Genomic DNA, 19,661 nt, shown 5'->3' with positions numbered 1-19,661 from the left:
GAGGGCCCGATAACCGGGAAAGGGAAACCCGGGACCCTGAAGAAGACCTCGAGGAGCGCGACGCCGGGGCTAGGGAAAAAGAGGGGCCGAAACAGTCGCGGTTAGGGCGGCGCCATATTAACCCAGAATGGGAGAAATATCGCGAAAATGGGGCCCGGCTAATCCGGAGTTATGTCGGCTCATATTTAGTTATTAGTCGGCCTCCAAAACCCCCTCGGCCCCTAAACGAGAACGCTCTTAGGGGATGGAACGCATCCTCCATCTTGATCCTCCTTTGCCCCTTTTATCCCTCCTCGGCTATGCCTTCCTGCTAACGGATGTCATATATTTCAAGATACATCGCTAACCACCCTGTCTCCTTACTTCCTGAACCATTCCTGAGGGCGGAATTAGGGACAGTCCGGAAGGGATGCACCGGATGTGCATCGGGCGGAGGCCAAGGATCGCGGGCGAATTTTCCTCCGGACTTGAATGAAGAATCGTGGCCGGAGTCCGTGACTCGTATGGCTACGTGTGACGCTTAACATAAATCAATATACACGTGTGCGTGTCCTCCTTGTCGACTCGGCTGGGTAATTGCCGGCCGCTCACGAGATTATGCACCGAGCAGCTTCGCGCGCTGCAGAGAGACGAGGCTGCTGCACGCTGAGCCGCTGCAAAGTGTACCTCGTATATGAAGTTAGAGAAAACGTAAACAAAGTATATGTTTCATCCTCGGTTATAATAATATATATTAATTTATTATTATTAAATGTTCAATACCATTGAAACAAATGTTTCTCTGATTCGATGACATGTTTTTCCCCCGTGCGGAGAAAAGCTCGCGTTCGTCCCGGAGCTTTCAAGATGGATTATCGCGGGGCGCGACAAAGGGAAAACGCAACGGAAACGCAGAGAACCGGCGGCGCAGGGGAGGAAGGAGAGGAACGCGGATGAAAAATTAGCGGCGCGGAGTTCCCATGCGGAATTCCGAGGCGATCGCGGGCCGGCCGCGAGTCGGCAAATTGGAATTCTCATAATCGCCCCAGTTTCCCCGCGTAATCGTATTTCATCGCGGACATTCCGCCGCTTATACACGTAACCGCTCTCGAAGGGCCGTTTATTTTTAATTATCCTTAGCGAGAAACCGCGCGAAAATTGCCGGGGATTCCGGGAAGCCGCGGAAACGCGACTCCGGTGGGAAGATCGATACTACGATCGATTGGATCGTGTAATCGAATCGAGACGTCGCGGGTCCTTTTAACGATCCCCGAAAGGAGATTTTCCTTTGATGGGGCATTAAACAAATGTACCGGCCAACTATCGGGTCCTTTAGGTGGCGCAATTCCGCGGCGGATCCGCGCCGAGATGCACTCTAGGAGGCGCTGCAACGCCGAATGCACCCGGGACTGCCATTCGCGAGATCGACCCATTTGGCCCGGAATTAACAAGCGGTTTATCCGTAATCGGCCCGTTAAACGGCAGAATGCGTCGGCCCGAGACCGACGTTAAGGCGGAGATTGAGCCGCGGAGACCGGCAATTCCGCGCGGTTTTAACTCCACTTCCCCGCAAAAAACGCTCGACGAGAGATCCCGACCTCTATACCCCCCGAGACAGAGAATACGCATTGCGCTCGTGAAGTTTCAAAATCAAGGCCACGTTGCGTTGCATAAAAATGAAGTGAACGAGTATCGAGAGCACTTTTCACAAATCGGGAAATTCGGAAATTTCTTCTTTCATTTCGAAGGATATGAACATTTTTTGATATTGTCACCGTAGCAGGGGAACGACTTTACTGGCGACGCGGTCCTTTGCTGGAAAAAAAAAAAATGTGGAAATGTCATTTCCGGATTTCCGAAGACGAGGGGAACGATCGAGCACATCTCGTCGACTCCGTTGACAAACTCCGGCGTTTCCGATTAGCACTTCCGACGGGGTAACCTCCCGGGGTACATGACGTCAATTGGCCGAAATTTCTGAGAACACTCCGCGCAATTCCCTCCGCCTCCTCGCGGTCGCAGGCCGCAATTTGTCCCGCGTTAAGCCCAATTGCAGAAAAACACATTGCGTAACCCACTTTTCCGCAATCACCTTCCGCCGCCTCGGTTAATACCTCCCCATCATCCGCGGCGTCTCCGTTTCCGGGAAGCGGGGAAAAAGAAAGAAAAAGAGGGAATCGTATACTCGAAGTCGCAATCCGCTGTACCTCCAATAACGCCGATTAAACATCGATAGCCCCAATCGATCGATCCCTCCCCTCGAATCGGACCCCACGTTAAATCTAACCGGAAACGCGAGTCGCGGAATCGGGTTTTCGATTTCGGGAATTCCGCGGGTCACCCCTCCCCCGTCCTCCCCGTGAGAAACGCGACACCCCGTGGAATCCGCAGAAAAGATCCGCGCGGAATTCCCGCGATTCCACGGGTATCCTACCTTATCTACTGCCGAGGGTCCAGGAGGTAGGGGAGGCAAGGGGAAGGATCGAGAGGCGAGTACCTCGCTGGCCAGAATCTCGGAAAAATCACGGGAGGATCCGCGAGGAGGGCAATTTGTCAGTTCGATCGGACGGGAGCGGAATAAACAGCGAGTGGCGGCCAACGAGTGGGAGGGAGAGCGCGCGATGCGGCGCCCCGTTAAACAGAGCGAGACGGAGCGCCTCGACACCGATATGAACGAGGAACATCCTCGGGAGCGACTCGCCTCTCGATTCGCGTATTTCAGGATCTTACCTAAACCCAAGTGGTCTGGCGTCCCGCCATGCATCATTTTAATGACACGAGCATCCCTCACCGAAGAGAGATGCTTTTAATGCGATTTTGGCAAGGCCCCCTCTCGCCGACGCGTGTACCTTCGAAATAAATCTGTAACTACCTATCAAAGCGGTCCTCGGATGTCTTCCTAGTCCCTCTTTTTGATCCACCCCCGAGGGCGAAAATATTCCCGGATCAGGGAGGCTGATGGACCACGAGGATCTTGGGAGGTGTAAAAATTTTTATAACCGTCCCCCTCCTTTTTTAAACCTCTGGGGGGGTCCTTGAGGGGGCGAACTTTTTTCGCCGCCGATTCTTTCCTTTCCGAGGTCGTTGGCAGGACCGTCGTCGCGACGCGTTAAGGCGACCCGACGTCTACGTCGAAAGGACGGAGAGAGCGAAGGGAAAGGTCCCCTGAAGAATGGCGTAATAAATATACGAGCCGTATGGCGGCTCGAACACCGTTGCAAATTTAATTTGCCCTCCCAGGTCCGCCTAGGACGTGCCATTTCCACTGGGCTTCTTTCCCTGCGGAGCCGCTTTCTCCCCGTTTTTTTTTTGCGCCCTGAGAGCTCTACTAAGGGCCTTAACTTTCCCGAAAACTTGGCCGAACCTCCCTCGAGGGCTCCCCTCTCTCTCTCCTTTTCTCTATCTCGCCTCCGAGAACGACGTTAACGCGTTAACCAACTGCGAGGAAATTTTCCAGAGGACGCGCCTACGCCGAGAAGAGAGACGTTCCCTCGAATGGTGCCGAAGAAATATTTCGCTGCCTCAAGAAATAATTACTTGACTCTAATGAATTGCCGTAGTTTCCCAGAAACTTTGGTCAATTAATGATTCATTGAATTAACTTTGATGCCATTCGAAGAAACGTATCTCTTCGGCTCGGTGAATTTTTTTTTTCCTCAGGGTGAGCCAGGAAATCCCCGAGAAAATGATATCCACTTCTGGGTAACTCTTCGTTTTCTACATTTTCCCTCTTTTTTCGTCTTTTATCAAGGGAAATATTACCTCGGCCACCCAGGTGGATAATTTTCAATTAATCCCATCGCGACGCCGAACGGAATCTCCCTAAGCGGACGGCCGTAGTACATTACTCGCGTGCGGATTTATTTCCGTCGAGCACGCGTCACGATGTTGTACGTGGGCGAGAAAAAGTCTTATCCACCACGTCCGATACACATGGCCGATGTGACAATCGCGCGCGCGAACTCGAAGACCGAGGACGACGCGAAAATCCCGACCGCGCGGAGATTCCGCGCCCCGCCGACCACGCGGCCGCCTATCGCGGTAATTTCGAAAACAATGGTCCCCGGCCTTTTGTTACGATCTCGCCGGCTCGATAAGTAAAGCATGCCGTTACGGTTTTCGTGTCGCTAGGACGCGTGCACGAACCTCTCGTCATTACGCTCACGCAACTTCCCACACACCCGGTGATAACGAGACCTGATAGCGCGGATCAATCCATGGCCCGAGTTCGATCTCGCGAATTCCCGACTGTCATTCCTAATTTCGAGTCCTGCATCGGCGGATCAGTCATTCCTATTCGCAATTCTTACTCCTTACCGCGAAACCCGGTATCCCAATTTCGGGATTCCTCATTCCGAAAATTCCCAATTCGCGATTTCCCGTTCCCGGCCTCGGGAAATCCCGACCTTGATTCCCAGCCTCGTATTAACGATCCGGATTCGTAATCCCGATTCGGCATCCCGGATTCCCGAGTACCAATTCGAAATTTCTGCGAGTACCAATTCCGAAAATTCGCGATTTCGCGTTCCCGAACTCGCGAATCGATCATTCCCGATCTCGCGAGTGGATCGGCGAGATCGAAGAGAATCCGTCGGCCGGGTCCCAGCGGCGCGTGTTTATTGATAGCGCTCAGCTGTTTTCTTTTGGCAAGTAACCTCACCAGAGACAGGAACCGCTCGATGTCGTCAGGCGTTATTGTTATTTTGAGCCCGTCGCCGAAGGTTCCGGCGGATAAGCGTGGCGAATAGGGACTTTTCGATTTTCCTCCCGGTTTTTCTTTCGACCGACCCTCAAGTTCGGCCCAGGGCTATTTGCGTGTCCGCGACAAATCAGGACAAGGTCCCGCTCTCCCGGCGCGTCTTCTCTCATCTCCGCGTGTCCATATCTCTTCTGCCTCCCCGGTGATCTCGCGATCTCCAAGAAATCGACACGTCAAATTACCGACTTCTAATCTCTACTGCATGTCGCGTTATTCCTAAATACACAGTTCGCTCGATCGTATCCGCAGTCGAATCGCGGGATTACGTATTGATACCTATAATCTTTAATTTCGATGACATCGCGCGGCTATCACTGGCTTGACTTATAGAACTCTCCGTTCAACTCGAGGCCGAATAATATTTACACCTCGAGGTGGAAATCCGAAATTGTTGCTTTTGAATTACCCTAGCCCTCAGAATTCGCAATTTCCATCGGAGATGCCCGAGAGAAAATCTTAATGAATTTTATGCCGTAGATGATTTTTTAACTCGGTTCAAGAGAAATGATTTCATTGAAAAAGAAACGGTTTTTTTTTTCTCAGTGTACACGTCGCCGTAGGTCGTAACTCCACCGGAAATTTATCCGAGTCCGGTGCTCTATATATAAAGGGACGAGGGGGGGAGGGAAGGGGAAGTTCGCTTTTATCGGCGAGAATCGAATAAAAACGAATCGATTGGCCGAAGAAATATCGGCCGTGCGATTCCATTTAACCCGAGGAAATTCGGATCCCTCCCCAGGGTGGGAAGGGGTGCACGTCCCCCTCTCTCGTGGGAGAGAGGGAGAGGGTCGATTATTTAAATTCGAAACTCGATCATCGAATCCTCTTTCCGGCGACATTTCGGGAATTTTCGGGGAGGGTACTCGGAATTCTGGAGGCGGGTATAAACGTTTACAAATGGAATTCCGAGTGCTTGCAGCCACCCCCGAGGGAATCGGGGGTGGCATCTGTGTATCGGGCGCAATTCGGGGCAAACTCTAAACTAAAGCACCGAGAGGGAGACGGAGGAACCGGAAGACGGAGTCGAGCCGTGGGAACTGGGGGAAAAAAAAGAAAAAGGAATGGAAATCCATATCGAATCGGGACGCGAGGATTAAAACGGGACGCGCGGACGTTCCGAGTCTGAAGGAAGAGATGGGGGAAAAAAAAGGAGAAACGTAATAATTCGGAAGGAGACGAGGGAGCGAGGGTTTCCCGAAGTCGCGGAAATCTCGGGAATAAAATACGTGACGGGTTGAAAATCGGGAGACTGGGGGAAAATGAGGGAAATGGGGAAAATCAGCCGCTGGGGGGAAACGACCGATCGGTCGCCGGGACAATCATTGCCCTTTAAACCGCGCACGTGATTTATCCCGGGGGTGACCCGAGCTCACGGCGACACATTGTCGAATATTCCGCTGTATAATTAACGCCGACGTCCATTTAACGAGTTGCGCGGGCCGGGGGTGGGAGGGGGTCGCCCCTGATTTTCTCTCAATTTACCGGGACATCCGCAATTAGGGCCGAGCAAAGTGCCCAAAGGGACGGGCAAACGATGTAAACATTTAACGTTTCCATCACGAAAATGAAATCCCATCCGTAACGATGGATCATCACCCCCTACTCCCCGTGGGGGCAATTCTGGGTTAAGGGGATGCGAAAGTGGCAACCGAGGAGTCAATCCTATGGGGAACTTTCCTCTAAACTGGGTTTAACGAATCGTTTCAAACCTTGCGACGCGAATATGTAGGCTAAAAAATGGCTATTGAAAAATGTGTAAAAATTGATATGACTCTGTACATCCAGGTAGGAAGAAAGTTTCACGAACGATTGACTCCTCGGATGCCATTTTCGCATCGCCTTAACTCCGAATCCTCCTCTGGAAAAGATCCCGGCTGGGGATCGCGTAATCCACGATTAACTCCGGGTCCACTTTTTACCTCTCATATTTCCCTCCCCGGGGGAAGGAGGACGTTCGCGAGGCGGCTCGCCCGGGGAAGCGAATCCAGTTCCGACTCCGAAAACAAAGCCCCGTGAGCGAGCAAACTCCGGGGAGCGCCTCGAAATTCCTCCGCAAGACCTCCGACCCCTCTAGCCCTCTCGTTCTATCTCGCGGTATCAAAGCTCCTTCCTCGGTCCATTCGTTAAAATATTTCCAACCGTGTTTTCCTTCCCGTTTCTGGGAAAATATCACGAAAATACGGGAGACCCTCCGCGCGGGACTGATAAGAGTCGCGAGAAAACCCGGGACTCGAGGGGACGAATTCGAGAGTGCGGAGTTTCCATAATTTCTTTTCAAATATTTCCTTTAGCAAAATCCGGGGTCATGCATTTTTTTTTTTTTTTCTTCGGTGACTTTGGAACCATGATCCTCTCTTTCCTGAACCCGGAGACGGACTTACGCGATGCAGTCAGTCGTGGGTCCTCTTCTGGGCCGGCCCTCTAGGTGCACCGCGGTTGCGCAACTCCTCTCGCAATTCCACCGGTGACAAAGTCCTTCGTTAAAGTGGCTCCTCCGCTTCTCTTCCGCTTCCGGCCTTCTCAGAGAGGGGCTGCGGCGGGGATTCGCCGTCTAGTCTCTTCAGGGTTCCCGAAATTCGACGGGCAGAGCTTCGTCGCGACGCGGACACCTCCTCGGGCGAGCATACTTGACCGATTGCACCGAAGTCGTCCGGACGTCACATCGGAGCAGGTTGTCCACCTGTTATCACCGGTCGATCGATAACCGGGAATTAATTCCGTGGGAATTAATTTCGGGTATTAACTATCTCCGAATTAAATTCCGGAAATTAATTCCTAATAAAATCGGCAATTTCTTCGGGAGGAGGGATTATTCGGGACGATGCAAAACCTGTAAACACGCGATCCGTTTACTCGCTCGAGACGGCTTCGTAAACGAAGTACTCGCGCGCGACTCGCTCCTAGCCTTGAATCCTCGAGGCTGACCGTGAAACGCGGATTCTCTATCGCGCACTCGCTCACTCGTCCGATAACGACGGCCGATAACCCGCGTTCACTCGCTCTGCTCGCTCTACGAGACACTCGCTTCCGTTTCCTCGATCCTCCGCCGGCCGCGACGGGGATAACTCGATACGGTGATAAGGATCCTCGAAGAGAACGAATTCCCGATCAGCTGTTCGCGAGGTCTCGAATCTTGAAAATCGTCCCTCCTCGATGGTGATAACTCGACCCTTCGCTTCCGACCTGGTGATAAGGATCCTCGAAGAGGAGGAACTCCCGAGCTCCCTGCGATCAGCTGTTCTTGAAACCCTGATTCTTAAAAATTATCCCTCCGCGCCGGTGATAACTCGTCTCTTCGCTTCCGACCCGATGATAAGGACCCTCGAGGAGGACGAAATCACAAGTCCTCTTCGATCAGCTGTTCCGTCCCGAATCTTGAGAAATGTCACTTCGCGCCGTCGATCCCAGAGGCTCTTATCGGAGTCGGTTAGGTTCCGCGATAAGGTCTGCCACGGAGTCGCGGTCACTCGCGGCCGGTAGTCGCCGGCGATCTCCCGAGGCGTGCGCGCGGCGCGCGTCGCGGCGCGAGTGACAGAGGAAGAGGGAGCGCGAGGGAGCTCGAGAGAGGCCGCGCGGCGCGACGGGTCGGCCGCGACTGAGGCGAGTCGCGCCCGGTCGCGCTCTGGTCGCGCTCGAGTCGCCGCGATGCCGACTCGAGCTTGAATGAGTCTCGCGCCGCGGACCGCCGGCTGAGGGAGAGGGAGCGACCCCACCGAGGCGGGTGCGAGGGAGAGCGAGCGACCCCACCGACGTACGGGCGCGAGGGAGAGTACCACCCCTCGATGCGGGGACGAGAGAGACGGCGCGACCCGCCGACATGCGAGCGCGAGAGAGACGGCGCGACCCGCCGACGTGCGGCCGAGGGAGAGGCAGCTGACCCGCCGGGGAAGGTGGGAGGGAGAACGAGGTACCCCCGAGACGTGGGTACGAGAGAGAACGAGCTACCCTCGCTACGCGGGAGGGGCAAAATTGCGAGGGCGAAACGGACCGACGCGAGGAAAATGGATTCTACTCGCTTTACGAGCGCCCCGGACGAGATGTACCTCGGAAGATCAATCGATTAATGACCATCATCCGGATGATCAATTTTCTCCCGTAGATACGAGCAGCCGAGCACTTATACCCTGGACCTTCTATCGCCGTCTCACTCGCGAGTCTGTCGCACGCACTCGGGACTAAATGAAGATTATCTAAGAATTTACGAATTTCAAGACCAACACCTTTATTCTGCGAAATAAAGTCGAGCCCGTTCTACGGCTTATCATTGACAATTGTCGCAATTACCGATCCTATTTCTGGACACCCAACTGCATTTTATCATCACCTCGCGAAAAGACTAATGAGCGACAAACTGATTCCCCTTATCAACCCTCGATAAGGTCGCATCGAAATCGACAATTCGACAGAAATTCGGCCAATCGAATCCTATACATTCGAGAGCTCGCTTCCGTCGATGCAGCTCGAATTCCGTTTTTCCTCCTCACTTGTCCTTTTTTTGTTTCTCACGTCCCGATCAATCGATATGTCGCGATCGAGGTCGATCGACGAGCGTTATTGCGAGCAATTACGCGTTGCGCACTTTTGTTTGACACAACGCCGGGGGTTTACGATCGAGATTTGCGGCGAATTTGATTCAGTCATGTCGCTGCACCTCTTTGCGAACATTCGCAGGTGCAATTCGAAAAAAGTAGGAAACCACTTAAAAAATAACCCGCGACAATGACATCGGTATCGAACACGACAGTGTCCATAGAGAAGCCGAAGAGGTTAAACCAGTACCTAGGAGCCGTCGCTGGTGAGTCCTTGCCGGAAGTTTTTTCCCCCAGCGAAGGATTAATTTAAGGACAATTTTCCCTCGGTTTCCAATATTTCTCCCCAGCATCTCTGGGCAGTTTCGCGATTGGCGTGAACCTGGGCTGGACCTCGTTCGGCACGTCCACCCTGATGTCAATAGGCAATGCCAGTGACGGCCAAATTGGAACGGTCGCGGTGATACCGCACGCGGGTGGCCTGATAAGCCTAGCAGTGCTGCCATTCGTCCTGTCCTTTGACATGAGTAGGCCAACCATGATGCTCTTCACTATCCCTATCAGTCTCATAGGCTGGGCCTTCGTCTGCTTCGCGGATCAGCTGGTATCGAACTCCGAAAAAAAAAAATGATAAGGCATACGGATTGACTAAACACCTTGACAAAACGCTTTGACAAAGTCCGGTCCCCCAGGTCTGGCTCGTGATCATCGGGCGGATCATCTGCGGCTTCTCCGTCGCGATCTTCTGCAGCTTGACCCCAGTCTTCATCGGCGAGATAGCCGACACCGAGGTCAGGGGTCGACTTTTAATGCTTCATCAGCTACTCGTAAACTGCGGCATCATGTACGCCTACGTCATCGGCTTCGTCCTGGAGGAATCGGAGTCCCTGTGGAGGTTGAGCCTGATCTGCGCCGTGGCGTGTGCCCCGATAGCGCTCGTCAACCTCATCCCCGAGAGTCCTCTGTACCACGTGATAAGAGATGACAAGAACGCAGCTCGGAGATCGCTGGAGTGGTACCGAGGCGAGGAGTACAAATTGGAGGACGAGCTGGAGGAGCTACACATTTTGGCCAAGGCGATGAAGTCTCCCCTGGTGAGCAGACCCTGAAGACCCCTCTGATGGTCCTCTTCGTCTACCTCCAATGATCCGTTTCCAGACCAGCCTCGACTTCCTGAAGAGGCGGAAGCTGCGACGAGCACTTCTCGTCTCGACCCTGGCCACTGCCGTGCAACAACTCTGCGGAGTGACTCCGTTCGTCACCCTGTCGTTGTTGTTCTTCGACAACATGGATTCGGGAGACATGACGAGTGGAGACCAGACCCTGGTCGTAGGCGCGGTGCAGATCCTGTCTAGCGTCCTAGCCATCTTCCTGGTGGACCGACTGGGACGAAAAATCCTGCTGACGGTGTCTTCGGCAGCCGTCGCACTCTGCCTCTGCCTCCTCGGTAATCCCCGAAGCCAGATAATTCGCGATTCACGCGTCAGGGACGAGCATTTTATTTTTAGAGACGACGCCTCCTCCGGGTTATTACTTCTAAGGAGGAGCCTCTTTTCTCCCCTCTTCAGGGATATCGGTTGCAGATTAGAGTTCCCAGGAATCGATCGTCGATGCATGGACGATCGATTCCTGGGAAGGGATTCCTCCGACGAGTATCTCCTGGTTCCAGGGTTTTATTACAAGTGGAGAGACGAGGACCCCCAGATATGCGACGACTACCCCTGGGCGTCGCCGCTGCTGGTCGTGCTCTTCTTCTTCTTCTTCAACCTCGGCCTAGGACCTATTCCCTCGGCCATGCTGGGAGACAGCTTCCCGGTCCAGGTTCGGCAATCCTGTGCCAACAGAGTCGCCTTCTTCGGCCATGGCATCACCATTCTGATGATGATCCTCTGCGGCGTCGTCGTCATCCAGCTCGGTCTGTCGCACCTCCTCTGGACCTACTGCGTCTTCACTTGGGCAGGCGCGGCGCTCTTCTGCGTCTTCGTCGAGGAAACTCGAGGAAGATCTCTCCTGGACCTCCAAAGGGAGCAGGTCTTCGAGGTCCCGGAGACATCCGAGGAAAATGAGACCGCGGAAATCTGAGAGCATCGTTTCGAGCTACCGAAGGCCCTTCGTCGCGCTTTTCGTTTTGCCTTATTAACGGCGCCATCAGCTCTAGTGGAGGTCCTTTCAAGGAGGACCTCGCCCTCCCGATTTTTCCTGATCCCGACCTCGACCTCCCACGGGACCCTTCGTTACAGGGATCAGCTCCCATGGGCCGTTCGCCTCCTTTTTGTCAGCGGAATTGATAACCTCCATAGGAGGGGGTTTTAATTAAAGAAATTGCAAGCCGAAGCCAAGATGGGTCAGGGACTCGACAAGGCGTCCCTCGGGAACCTGAACGGGGCGCAACCCCTCGCGAGACAATAATCCACCCCGTATTTGCACACAGAACAGCCGACACGAATCGGTCCGACTCGGTGCATCCCCGGTAATATCGGCGCACGGTGCAGGGGATGCACCTTGAATGGAAGCAGCCTTGCAAAATGCCGTTTAGACGGCGCTCCTGGATACCCGGGTCCCGAGGGATTGCCGGGAGCGGAATCACTGCTGGGAACGACGACCCTCTCTGTATACAACGCGTTTCCGGACTCGTAAACCGGCTGTAAACGGACCTAAGAATATAATCGCATCCCTCGTAGACATTTTATCGCTCCTGGTTTAACATCCTTGCACCGGCAAGGATGGCGTCTTCGGGATCCTCTTCGAATCGCCGATCCGTCTATGCTAATCTGCCGGAAATTTCGGTTCTCCTGGTTTTTATCGAACCGACGATTAACCTCTCGTCGCCAGGAAAATTCTGAAAAATCTGGATAGGTCGGGGATTTCTTTTTGAAAATTCACTTTGGGGGCTTTTCGTCTTGGGTCGATTCGAGGATCCCGGATTTTCTCGGCTATGACTCGCTTCCCTGGGAGCTACTCAAGGAATATCCAGGCTACGTTTATTGCCTTCGTTGCAGGCGCACCGCCGGCCATAATTTGCAATGCAAAATACGAGCACCGTCAGGTGGGGTAATTTTTCTTCTCGCATTCGTCACGACGCATTGAGCGATCGCTCGTAAAGAGCCGCGGGAGCACGCGCTCGAGCATTACTCGAAAAACCGACGCATTGAGGATCGCCGCGTAGTTAATGATTGTTCCCTTGTTCATTGTTCGCGTTCTCGGAGCACGACTCACCGCTTATCCGCTCGCCAGTTATTCCGGTGGTCCGAGGAAAAAGAATGGGGGAAAAAAAAAATAACACCGAGCACGTGGTCCGGAAATTACTAAAGGACGTTTTTCCGCGCCGCTGCGAAGGTACCTCCACTTCAACCGAACATTATCGAGTACTATTAAATGCTGTTCATATCCTCATTGATGTTTCCTAGGTCAATTAACCTTTTCGCGCCCTTTCCACCGGACTCGACGTTGTACTTCTCATTATTCCCTCGTTAGGCAGGGCCACCTCATCGGTGCACTTTTTTCTCCGGGAGAGTTCCCATTGTTTATCCGCGCTTTCGGGACAAGCCGGTCCCTTGGAGATGCATTCGAGCTTTGCGGGCCCGACAATGCGGCGAATCCAACCGTGCTCTCCACGTTGGCTCCCATTATTGTTGCCACTGTAGTTCCTGCCGTGGACAGCGGGGCATATTGCATAGCAAACGCCCACGTATGGTCAATTAACCTGGATGGACGGCGTCCCTGCAGTCCCAATGGTTCTCGGTCTTTGAGAATGCCGCGAGACCAACGGCGGTCGTTAATTAGTCCTTCGTACCTGCGTTACTTCCTCACCGCAGAGAAAATCCCGAGGTCCAATTACGCGTTCATCTCGTCCAACACCGTCGCGACGCCGATGCGCCGGTCCCGCTGCAATGGTGCATCGCGCCCCTCGAAAGGACCACCAAGAGTCCCCGTGAAAGTCCGTCGCATCCGCGCTTTCCCAGTTTCCCTCGATTTTTCTCGCCTTTTTTCTTCCTTTTCCCCGCTTTTCCTCTCTCGGCCTTTCAGCGAAATGGTGTTTCCGAGTGATTACTTGGCCCGGCGGAAATCGGAAGAGAGGCTGCCTCGGAGAGAAGTCGAATTCCTCCGGAGGCAAGCCACTCGAAACCGGGTCGGACGGTGCACTAAATCCCGAGTTTCCCGTAAATTTCTAAACCCCCCCGTAAATTATAGAGCGAGTACTCAATTACCCGAAAATGCGCGCCGGTTAGTGGGATTATTCCGTTATTTCGAGAAATCCAAGTCGCCCGATACGCCGACCGGGATTTGTTCGTCCAGCAGCTGTTGCTCTAACTTGCAGTCGGCCGGGGAGTTTATGCTCGGCTTTCCCTGATTTTCCACGATTTTCCCTAATTTTCCCCGGGGAATGTCCGCCCACGAGGAGCGGGGGAGAAAAACATTCGGGAGAGACGCGGAATCTTTTCCGGCGGCTCGTCGCGTCATCTTGGATCGGCTTCTTTTTCCTCCTCCTCGGTATTCCCGTTCCTCCCACGGAGTATTAAATCTGCGAGTTTCTTCCGTAATGCCTATGGCTCTTATTTCCCTTTTTATTCCGTGGCTTCTCCTTTCAGGGTCGGACCAGAGAGGTACCCTCGGCAATTGAGGATTACCCCGCAGTGGGTATTTATATTTCCCGGTATTTCGGTGAGACCGGCTCCGAATAATATACGGTATTTTTATTTCTATCGGGAAATTATGCTCCCGTTTTACATAAAACGTGGCGAGACTCCCGTCGTCGGCGCATTGAAATGTCGCGCACGACTTGGCAGAAGCGGCCGGATAAAGTGGTTATTTCAGCCGGGAGAAATTTCGCGCATTTCCCGCCGATCGGTATGCATCGGGTGCAAGCTTCGACGTCTCGAGTCGATCGATCGCCGATAATTAACGTTTCGGCATTCCGAGATCGAACGACGAATTTATCGGCCGCGCGTGCCGCGCCTCCGTATCGGTCTTATCACCGCCCACGTGGTCTGGCATCCTTATCACGCCCCACCGACGCAACCGACATCCATCCTCGTCCGAGGCGAGTCCGATTGGACGAGAGGACAATAACGAGTCGGCGGTAAAAATAAACCTCGGCAAAAATCCACCGACTTTTCCTCATTTTCCGCCTTTCCTCGACCTCTACCTCCGCTCGGAGGGAAGATTCGATTAACCGGAAGTGCTCTGCATTCCGCGATCCATCACCGAGAGGACTCGTCCTCTTTTCTCGTAATCGCTCGTCATTATTGCGGCTCGTGTCGTCGACAGGGACCGATGCGAAAACTTTGTCAACGCCCGGAAAAACGACGAGGCGAGCGCCTTCATTTTCTCGGGAATTAAGGAACAACGTGGGCGCTGATAATCCTTATCGTATTTTTGGGAAAAAACGCTCGGGAGGAAAATGCCGCCCGCCGTGGATTCGTTTCACGTGACGTCCCGTTAAACGAAACTCAAAATTTCTAATTGCGACGACAAATTCTGGAAAATTGCCGACTCCAGGAATCGACCGGCTGACGGAGACACTCGATTCTCGGCCGGAGCTTCGAGGCTCGTTATTCCGAGGGAAACGCTCCGACTTAGGTGGGCTTCGAAAGTGTCGAAGAGGATCGGCTGGCGGTCCGCCAAAAAATCCGAGATCCTCTTGGCGCGTTTTCTTTCTAACTGAGATATTGCAAACAGATGTCGGCTCCCACTGACGGCGGTACTACGGTGACAAAAATAACGCCGTCCACACGGCAGGGATTATTATAATCCGCGAGATGCCAGTCAACGGAAGCGACCGAGGCTCGCTAAAAACGGCGCGTTTCGCAAATCACTCGACGCTTCGGATTCCCTCCGAAAGTCCGATCTCGATCCTGAGGTAGTTTTTCCGGGTATTTCGTCGAGCCAGAAGTCATCGCGCACCATTCAGGGAAATTCATTAGTGCCGGAAAAGACGCCGAGAGACAATCGCGAGCGACCTCGAGCTTTCTAACGCGAGTCCGATAGGAGAGCGGGAGAAAATTGGAAAATTCGAAAATTCGAAAATCCGCGAGGACGCGGATAGCCTGGCGGGCTTTTTCCCTCGCTGTTTAATGAAAGCCCTCCTGGCTGGAATACTTTTAATTTCGAGCCCTTTCCCGTAACGAAGGGAGGCGACAGAGGGGCGACCTCGCGAGCGAGAAGAAAGGGCGGAAAGTACGTCGGCCACCATCCGCAAGCTCGACAGGGCCGGCGAGCCTGAGCTTTTTCACCCGAGCAAATCCAGTTAAATTCCGCGCTCGCCGCATAAATGAACCGAGGGAGCTTCGCGAATTAATCCCCGAGATTTTCCCCGGCCAATTCTTCCTCCCCTCGGTCTAGCCCTGATTCGCGAGAAGCGTCGAGGAGGAAAATCGAGCTTTCTCCGCTGGCCGGAAATGCCTTCGACCCAAAACCGATCAAATTTTCCTCGAATTTCCCGCACACCGTATTTCGAGCACGCAGAGCTCCAATTCGCCGATGACATTAATTGGAAGGAGCATACAGAATTTTTTCCAAGAGTCTTAAAGTGTTATCAAAGGGTCATTGTATATATATATATATCGAGAGGTCGAGACTTGACGCCACTTTCGCATCAGCTTAAGTATGAGAGGTCGAATTAAGCTCATGGAAGGAGAACTGGAAAGCTCCGAGGAAGAGGGTAGCCCTCTTCCTCGGGTGCTGCCGGCTCGCTCGGAATCCGAAGGACCCTCCCCCCTCTTTCCTGGAAAGCTCGGTAAAATTCTGAGCAGGCGGGGAAAAGCGCCCTTGAAATTGGAAACGAGCTTCCGTCGCGGCGGGGGGAATTAATGCGAGGCTCGTCTCAAGTTCGCCGGGCGAGACATTGCGTGCCTTCGCCCTCCCCGGGGATCCATATTGCTTTATCAGCATATTTGCGGACCCGGAGCTTTCCGGTTTCCTACGTGAGGGCCCGCAAGCTCCATTGAAGCAAGGCCTCGGACCTTGGTATCGAGACCCGTCTTCAAGGTGTCACGTCGAGGCGACTCCTCGCTCGAGCCTTGCGAAAGGGAAAAAAGCTCGGGCATTTTGCGAAGGTTTCCCACGTTTTTCCCTCGAGGTCCTGAATTGGTGGGCCGATGGACCATTCGAGACGAGCTTGCAAGTTCCGCGTGCCCGATCCATCCCCGATAATTAAGTGCTCGTCGGACCCTGAAGAGCATTTTTCCCGCGACTCGAATTCCGCCCCCCGAGGAGACCTCCCCGCAAGTCGAGCTTCCTCAAAGGCGCTCCCGAGGGAGACCGCGCGCGATTCGCCCGGAAATTCCGCAGCTTCCGGGATACTCGGAGGATTCCCCCTGAACGGAGACCACGAAGCCAGTTCCCCGAGGAAAATTCCGAGTCGGCACGACGAACTTTCCGATGGGAAGTCGAAGACCTCCCGGAAGTTCGGCGAGAAATTCTACTTGTTGTCGAGTTGCAATTTTGAGGTGTCAAGATCAGACCGGTGGTCCAGCGCAGCTTCCGGTTCCCAACTCGACGTCCAGCCACGGGAAGAAAAAAAAAAAAGTTCAATATCTATCCAGGCCAATTCGTGCACCCTCCCAGTTTCTTCTCGATATGGAAGAGAGGGAGGACCAGTTATTCGCGATATCAATGGCCTTCGAGTGGTCGCAGATGGGTGGATCTAGAAATTGTCCTCGAGCCGGGGGGTGGTCCATCCCGAAGAGCCTCTCTTCCGGGTCCAGAGCCCGGCGGAAGTGGAACTTTTCAGCCGCTAATATCGAGGAGGACCTCTCGAGGAGGCATCGCAGCTTCTTCGCCCCGGAATCTTCGACTTGGAGAATAATCGACCATTCTCGGGAGGGGGGAAAATTGGAAAAGTCGGGACTCGTTTCGCTGCCCCCGAAACTTCCTCGGCGCTCTCTCTCTCTCTCTCCCTCTTTCTCTATCGCGAAAATGCGCCGCGACGCTCCGCCAGGAATAACCTGCCGGCCCGTCCAAAACGGTTCAAGTTCACCCCGAAACGAGAGGAGCTTCCAAGGCGACGGCCAGCTTTTTCGAAATGGCGCCTAAGTGCCTTTCGCGTGCAACACTCGAGAGAAGAGGCACGATAAAACGTTGACACGTCCCCGGGGAAAAGAAAAAAAAAATGAAAATAAAATCAGGGGAAGCTGTGGGGTGGAGGCAGCGGTGCATCGCTGCATCGGCGATCCCCTTCATCCAGGGCAACTCCACTGACGACGTCATACACCCTCTCGTTCATAAACAGCGATTAGGGCCCTTCGAGCCTTCATTAAAGCTCCGAACACCCGAGCCAAGAGAATCCCCGGGGCCGGAACTCCACTCCGGGTGTAATCCGGAAAGTAACTTGAATCAGTTACGTATAATCCGGGGCTATCGGTTCGTCGGTAATCCACCATTGATCCCTTCGGCCACCATGATCTAGAATACCCCATGCCGCCGAAAACCCCCCGCAACGACCGGCAGGCAAAATCAGAGCCGAATGGAACAATTTCCCTCCTCTGCGTGATTTCCTCCCCCTCTGCAAGAATCTCCCCCATATCGATATCTCTTCCGATTCCTTAGCCCGTACTGCGAAAAAAAAAGGCTCATCTTATGAGGTTATTGTACAATTTCATACGTCATTTGACATCAAATCCACGTATTTGGGAAACGTGACTGATTTCCTTACTTTCGTTTGCTTAGTTAGACTTAATTATTAATTTACTCTCTTTGTTTTTTTTTTTCTCGAGGTATATCAATGTATGATAAAATACGAACGGCTGCCAGTCAGTTGTATAGTCAAAGCACCAACCCGAGACTAACCGGGGCGACCTTCTCACGCATCGACTCACGCGTTACCAATTTTTTTCCTCCTCTCACGTTTTCACGCCCTGCCCTTATTTCCCGTGCGACGACCGCGACCTGCTCTATTTTCTCTCCCGGGGCGGTTAACGCGCCCGCGCTCAGCCCGAGCCCGGATGGCTGAACAATTCTCCGGAGGGCAGCGATGCGAGGCGCGACTTCTCCTCGGAAAAGTGGAGGGAAAAAACCGAGACGCCGCCCTGGGTAGGCCAAGGGGTGAGGATTCCCGCGAAGAAGGTCGGGGGGAGCGAAAAGGTGGGTGCCTGATAACGGTGATAAAGAAAAATGGAAGGAAAAATCGACACGTTACCCTGGGTAGGCTAATGAAAGAGGATTTCCGTGGAGAAGGTCGCGGAGACCGATCAGGTGGATGCCTGATAACGGTGATATGAGAAAAGAACAGGAAGAGTCGGGACTCCACCCTAGATAAGCCAAAGTTCGAGGATATCTTTGAATCAAAGAAATCCTCGGGGTAGTTACCCCTCAGCTCCGAGATTTATTTCATAATAATTCCATATTTTCCTGAGATATCTCCCCCGTCGTCAATCCGACCTCCCGGGGAGGCGGCTGTTTGCGGCGCGACGGTGGGTGGGTAAATGAATTTCTCGCCCCCGGAAACGAGGACGTGCACCGAGATGCACTTTCGAATGCACCCCGTCCTTAAAGGGGTGGCTTCGCTCGCCGTTGCAAGGAGGCCGATGTTACGACAGCCCTGAATCGTTCTCCTCGCGGTGAGACGGTACGTTGGGTTAATTGAATTCCCAGAGAAGTGTCGCCCTCGAGGATGAAAAGGGGTCCCGCTCCCGGAGAAGAGGGCAACGAGGGAAAGAAAGAAAAATCCAAGAGAAGCGCAAGGGCGACCCGTGACTTTCCGGGATTTTCCGGGACCCTCGTACGTGGAATGGAAATTATCGCGAAATCTCATCCGACATGAAAAACCCGGAATAAAGAAAGAAAGCGTTTGTTCCAGCTTATTATTAATTTTGGCCGATTATTAATTTATCTTCGAAATTGGCGCTCGTTGGGTCGACGCGCATAAATATAGCCGTGAGGCCGAGGTTTCCCCGACGCTTTGCCTTTTGCAAACGGGGCCTCCGCGATGCAGTGATTTTATGCCGCCTTAAATTTCCGACTTTGTCAGGCCAATCACTCGTATACGGTCGGCTAACGCAGAGCGATACTTCGTTTTCCGCGACGGACGCGTCGAGTAATTTAACCGGGGTTGCGCAATCCTGGCGGGATTTCGCACGAATTTTCCGGCAATTTTCCGAAAAAAAAAAAAAGAAAAAGAAAAACCCTTTTCTCGACAGGAGCTTCACAGTAGCTCTGACGGAAATAATCCGCCGTCCTCCCTTCCACGGATAAAATCTGTACATTTTAGGCTTTTCCGTCATGTTTAACGGATCTCTTTTCTCTTTGGAAAGATAGGATGCACTTTCGGGAAATCTTATCGGGCCGAGAATTTCATTCCCCAGGGCTCGGACATACGTGCATATCTGCCGGGAAATAACGCGTTAGCTCGCTCGAGAGAAATTTCCGGCGTTGTGCATCCGAGTGCAATAACTTGG

At 53.2% G+C, this 19,661-nt stretch overlaps 3 protein-coding genes across 6 annotated transcripts in view; 2 read left to right on the top strand and 1 right to left on the bottom strand.

Annotated features, from left to right (window-relative positions):
• The window catches only part of LOC105700318 (octopamine receptor beta-2R), a 79,353-nt gene that overhangs the window by 20,493 nt on the left and 39,199 nt on the right, over positions 1 to 19,661 (bottom strand). For 3 of the 4 annotated variants that reach the window (XR_001104121.1, XM_012426051.1, XM_012426054.1), the window contains exon 1: positions 7,120 to 7,233. The exons of the other annotated variant lie outside the window; for it this stretch is intronic. The gene's annotated coding sequence lies outside the window, so the exon portion shown is untranslated. Of the gene's footprint in view, positions 1 to 7,119; positions 7,234 to 19,661 lie in introns of those variants that run through there. 4 annotated transcript variants of the gene reach the window in all.
• LOC111674365 lies at positions 9,442 to 9,946 on the top strand. The gene is made up of 2 exons (XM_023434503.1): positions 9,442 to 9,533; positions 9,618 to 9,946. Exons 1-2 carry the CDS (start codon positions 9,458 to 9,460, stop codon positions 9,896 to 9,898), a joined length of 357 nt encoding a protein of 118 aa, XP_023290271.1. The 5' UTR covers positions 9,442 to 9,457; the 3' UTR covers positions 9,899 to 9,946.
• On the top strand, positions 10,110 to 11,429 carry LOC105700236 (facilitated trehalose transporter Tret1-2 homolog). The gene is made up of 3 exons (XM_023434507.1): positions 10,110 to 10,361; positions 10,426 to 10,714; positions 10,937 to 11,429. Exons 1-3 carry the CDS (start codon positions 10,110 to 10,112, stop codon positions 11,347 to 11,349), a joined length of 954 nt encoding a protein of 317 aa, XP_023290275.1. The 3' UTR covers positions 11,350 to 11,429.

The sequence above is a fragment of the Orussus abietinus genome, unplaced genomic scaffold (assembly GCF_000612105.2).
Source record: "Orussus abietinus isolate OABI.00-Male unplaced genomic scaffold, Oabi_2.0 scaffold18, whole genome shotgun sequence".
NCBI lineage: Eukaryota > Metazoa > Arthropoda > Insecta > Hymenoptera > Orussidae > Orussus > Orussus abietinus.
The sequence above is the reverse complement of the archived record's forward strand: the minus strand, read 5'-3'. Positions and strand labels throughout refer to the sequence as shown.